The 5,024-nt window shown below is 33.2% G+C and overlaps 1 protein-coding gene across 1 annotated transcript; it reads left to right on the forward strand.

The window, feature by feature from the left end:
* The first annotated feature begins 659 nt into the window (after positions 1 to 659).
* Positions 660 to 4,348, forward strand: LOC133185560 (protein odd-skipped-related 2-like). The gene is made up of 6 exons (XM_061320856.1): positions 660 to 987; positions 2,365 to 2,518; positions 3,162 to 3,248; positions 3,401 to 3,556; positions 3,752 to 3,848; positions 3,973 to 4,348. Exons 1-6 carry the CDS (start codon positions 660 to 662, stop codon positions 3,982 to 3,984), a joined length of 834 nt encoding a protein of 277 aa, XP_061176840.1. The 3' UTR covers positions 3,985 to 4,348.
* The last annotated feature ends 676 nt before the right edge of the window (positions 4,349 to 5,024 follow it).

A 5,024-nucleotide genomic window follows, 5' to 3' on the forward strand; every position in this document is an offset into this window, starting at 1 on the left:
CCTGCACATATAAAATTCACCAGTTTGCACTTTTCTACTTACATACTCACTCACTTCATGAGGACAAACAGTTACCTACAATATTTATCTCTTTTTAAAATTTAGTTTAGCAAGGATATACTTTTGAACTTTGGTTTTTGGTAAGTGCTTTTCCTTATTTTAAAAATGATAGAAATCGGTATTTGATCTGCTTTTATATATACTTTTATAAATAATATATATTTACAGGAAGCTTTTCGACCCTGACTTAGAGAAACTATTCCCAGATTATGAAATCTAAATTTATTCAGAATTGTTCATTTTTTTAATGCTGCTTATGTCATACGTTTTGTAGAAATTTCCTTTTAGAGTTGATTTTTTTTTGTTTATATTGAAATGTAGATTTTGTAGACAGAATAGCTCTCTATTCTTCTTTATCTTAAAACACATTATTATTATGGTTTAATCATTTGAAGATTCTTTTAATGGACTAATTAAATAATATTAAATTTCTATGCAACAGAAATATTAAAATTGGAGGAAAAATTGGAAGAATGAAACACACAATGAACACATTGCAATTAAGATGTTAAAACATAAATACACATTATAAGATATAAGTATATAAATTTTTTTCTGAGTACTATTAAAACTACTTTTTGAATTTCAGATTATCAGCTATGAGTAGTCCAGTTAGCACTCCATATTCCAGCCTGTTTGACATGAGTCGTTTGGACGAGACACCGCCAGCACGACCTCTCTTCTCCATGACGCACCCCCTCTCCTACTCCCGGGACATGTGGAAGTGTTATCCCTATGGTGCCTACCACGCCCTCTACAGCAGTTATTACTATGGAAATAGTTCGTGCCTCTCTCCGGAACGGTTGATGCTGGGAGTGCCAAGCCAACAGACCACAGGGCTCGATCTCTCCTGTTCTTCCTCCAGCTTGCTTTCAGACGACAACCTCTCGCCCGAAAAGCGCTCTTTTTCGGACATGTCAATTGAAGGTAAGAAAGGTCTATTCAAATGTTTGTTGTACGCTAAAATTTAAAATTACTATGAGGGGGAAATAATTAATTGAGGCAATTTACCATTTCAGTTTTTTATTCAATGGCAAGAATTTAATCTTAAAAGAAGAATAAATAAGACAATTTAGAGTGCACGATATTCATGTATATACATATACAGATATTCAAAAGCTGGAAAGAATCAGAAAAGAAAGAAAGGGAATACCGCAGCCAAACAAGTGGAAATACCTTAAACAAGAAATATAAACTGCCCCAATCACATAATTCTCTTTTGCACAAATTGTCATAAAATCTAAATATTAATATGTTTTATATACACTGCGAGAAATTGCTTTATTACATGTATTGCAAAGTCACAGTGTCGGTAGCAGTTTATTGTGAAGTTACAAAATCTTGGTTATCGCGGGTGCTTGGTGTGTTTCCGATAAGTAAGGTTGATGTCACCCCAGGAAAGATCAGATTGAATCATTAAGTGATCATGGAAGGCTTCTTCAATGCTCCTCCTCCTACATGCATTAAAGATGGCGGGCAAACAGCAAAACAGCGCCGAGTTTTTGCCAAAAATGACCAATCTTTACATATCTAATTCCAATCTTTTTTTGTTTTCCTTAAAGATAATTGAGTGTGGTAATCAACTTCCTTGTCAAAAATGCTTTCTTAAGTGTTAATTTTCAAAAATATGAGTTTAAATGAGCATACCCCCTCTGATTTCAAGATGGCGGCTACATAGTATCTTGTAAATGTAAGCTTGAAATATTATAAATAACAACCAATGAAAATAATTATAAATTATTATTTAAAGTGACGGACACCTGCATAATTGCTTGCGGTTTATGTTACAACTTGATAACAATATTTTTGCGAAAGATAAGGACTACCAACGGACATGAGAGAAGAATTTTAATGTATTCATAGGAAATTATTTTGAATGAGGGAAACTTATGAAGCAGAAAGACAAGTATTTATTGTATAGGATTCTGTGTCATGCACACTCTGGCCGCTGGGAATTCAAGCTTTTCTTGCAACGCTAACAGATACGTCATTTGAAATACATTAGATCCGCCATGACGATTACTATGTAAAGTAATTGAATATGTTTGCGTTACAGTCTCAACGTTTTAGATTTCACGGAGAATAAAATAGAAATTTTTAATAATTTCTAAAGGAATTACAAATTACTACAATAAATTTTTAATCTTTTTATATATATTATTTATCAGAATAAATATATATTTTTTCAAGCCTATAAATTCCATCAAAATTCATGATAATCAGAAAACACCAAGATTTCATATAAATTTTCCTCCGAACACTTCAAAATAGAATATAATAAATCCTATTATTTTTCTTCCACAGAGGAAAAGAAGTCCCCCAAGCCCTTTGACTTCCACCACATGGCAGAGTCTGTAATGAGGGATGAGGAGGAATCTGACGACAAATCCCCCATCAACAAAGACCCCCTCATCATTAGCCACGCCCTCGAATACATTTCTTATCTGGAACAAGCAAGGTTTGTTTCTCTGTTTCAAATATGACAAGAAACTACCTACATGTATTTAATTTAAAACTTCTATTCAAATAAAATTAATTAAAAAGTAAATATCGCTTCCAAATTTGCGTATAGAAGTATCTGAGTGCACTGGAATAAGAATTTAATGAACACACTTTTAGAAGAATAACTCCCAATTGAAGTGACATATACTGCAAAATAATTTTTCCCATCTTTAAAAATAAATCAACATTTTTTTTAGTTATGGAAATAAGTAGTCAGGGCACTCTGAAAATGTAAACAAATTTAGAGTTAACTTCTCTTGATTTCAAGCACTTTCTCTAATCTTTATAAAGGAAGTAATATTCTTCACTGATTTAGACACTCTACACATAATATCTTGCGGTAAAATTACGCTAAATTCGCGGCTTTCCCATGTGACTACCGACATACTTCAAACTTTCCGCATCGTGTTTTTACATGCGGTTAATAAATGATACAGCAAATATTATGAATCGATGAAGCATGCCATTAGAAAAACAATATTTTCTTATTATATTAACCCCAAAATGAAAACAAATTAAAGCGAAAGAAAACTATATAAACCTTCATCAAATATATCTACTCTTTGTAAGACGTGTAAAACCCATATTGAATCTTTCAGGCTGCGTTCGTACTTGCCAATCAAGTTCCCCCTCCACCTTCAAAAATGTAGTTCTCTCCCTGAGCGAAGAGGAAGGCGCCACAAAAAGTAAGATTATTACAATAAATATATATAGCAGGGTTCAAGTGTTAGCAATAATAAATTTTTGGAATATTTCTTTTAATGAAACAAAATGTATTCTTGTTACTTGGAATAATTTATTTATTAATTTGATTATATTATCTATTTACTTTTTTTAGGCAGAAGAAAGAATATATCTGTAAATACTGCGGTCGCCATTTTTCCAAATCGTACAATCTCCTCATCCACGAACGGACGCACACTGATGAACGCCCTTTCCCCTGTGACATATGTGGAAAGGCTTTCCGACGTCAGGATCACCTTAGAGACCACAGGTAAATACATGTGTACCTTGATTCTTTCCTTTTTATTGTTTCTTCCTTCGAAGACGTATTAGCACAAATAAAATGTTTGGATGAAGATAGAAAAAAACTGTTAAGAGTGAAAAAAAAAAACACGTGAGTTCTAGGTTTTAGCTTCTAGCACAACAAATTTCAAAACATTTTGTAAAATTTTGTTTTAATAAATAGGTACATTCACTCCAAGGAGAAGCCGTTTAAGTGTGTTACTTGTGGGAAGGGATTTTGCCAGGCCAGAACACTAGCTGTTCATAAACAGACCCACGAGGTGAGGACTATAGCTTTATATCTAAAAATGTCAAAACATATTAAATAAAATATAAAGTGAGTAAATGTCACCAACTATGACATTGATATATAACAAATTTTAATAGATTTCTTTTGAATTTTAGCAGGTGTCTTAGAGGAAAAATGCATTGTATGGGTTCATTGGTGCCTCTGATGTCTCGTGTTAAGATACTTGCGCTGGACGTTTCTTATTCCGATCCCTGATTTGCAGTTGGACAGTTCGTTCTCAGAAACAGAGTTTCGCATAGAGCAAAGCGAACTGTTATTGGGTTCGTGAACACCAGCGTAAAGCCGATGGGACAGTGCTGCTATAATATTGTTAAGTTGTGGTTTGTTAACAATTTTGTTAGTGTATTTTTGTTGTTTTTAAATATTATGTCATGTTCATTTGTGAGAAACTTGTGAAGGACATGTTAACTTTCAACATGCAATTTATACATACAAAACATTCCAGAGAGGGAGAGAGAGAGTTTGTACATATATGATATGAATACATTAAATTAATCCACATAAGTAAATTTTCTTTGATTTTTTCCAGGAATCATAAAGCAGAATTTATTAATATGATATATAATGAGAAGTAAACGCTTGCCATGGCATTTACACTCGACTTTCATATATCAAAGACTTGTTATCCTTCAATTCATAGGTCGGCTTGATATATTCCAGTTAACTTGAAAGTCTGTTCCATTTTTGGATGTTTTACTGACTATAGACGATAATGACCGAACAACAACTAAACAACAAAATTGTATAACAAACAAGACGACTTCAGCTTTAAGATCGTCCTCTCTCCTTATTTATGAAGTATTATTCCGCTATTACCTGCATATGTTGTTATGTCTCCCAGCTAGAATGCTCTGAATACGATTAATTTTTAAACCAAGGCCGGCTACTGACATATAAGTGAATGTTACAGTGATTTCAACATCCTCATTTACAGTCAGCATTTCGTAAATTCTATGGTCGTTATAATGACCTTGTAAGCAAATACAACCTATCATTGGGTCATATATTTCATTCCAGTTGTTAGGCCTTTGATTTCAATTAAATTTGACTATGGTTTAATCCGTCTACCTGATTAATACAAAGGGCTCACAATTAGTGTAACAGGTCGAAAGGGGATCCTTACTCTTCCTAGGCCCCTGATCCCACA

The sequence above is a fragment of the Saccostrea echinata genome, unplaced genomic scaffold (genome assembly GCF_033153115.1).
Source record: "Saccostrea echinata isolate AGI-Se365-2 ecotype Australia unplaced genomic scaffold, CSIRO_AGI_Sech_v1 ptg000001l, whole genome shotgun sequence".
Classification (NCBI taxonomy): Eukaryota; Metazoa; Mollusca; class Bivalvia; order Ostreida; family Ostreidae; genus Saccostrea; species Saccostrea echinata.

Coding starts and splice junctions, on each gene's coding strand:
- LOC133185560 (XM_061320856.1), top strand. CDS start 660: ATGAGTAGTCCAGTTAGCACTCCATATTCCAGCCTGTTTGACATGAGT. Junction 988..2,364: donor TTCGGACATGTCAATTGAAG/GTAAGAAAGGTC, acceptor TTTCTTCCACAG/AGGAAAAGAAGTCCCCCAAG. Junction 2,519..3,161: donor TCTTATCTGGAACAAGCAAG/GTTTGTTTCTCT, acceptor TGAATCTTTCAG/GCTGCGTTCGTACTTGCCAA.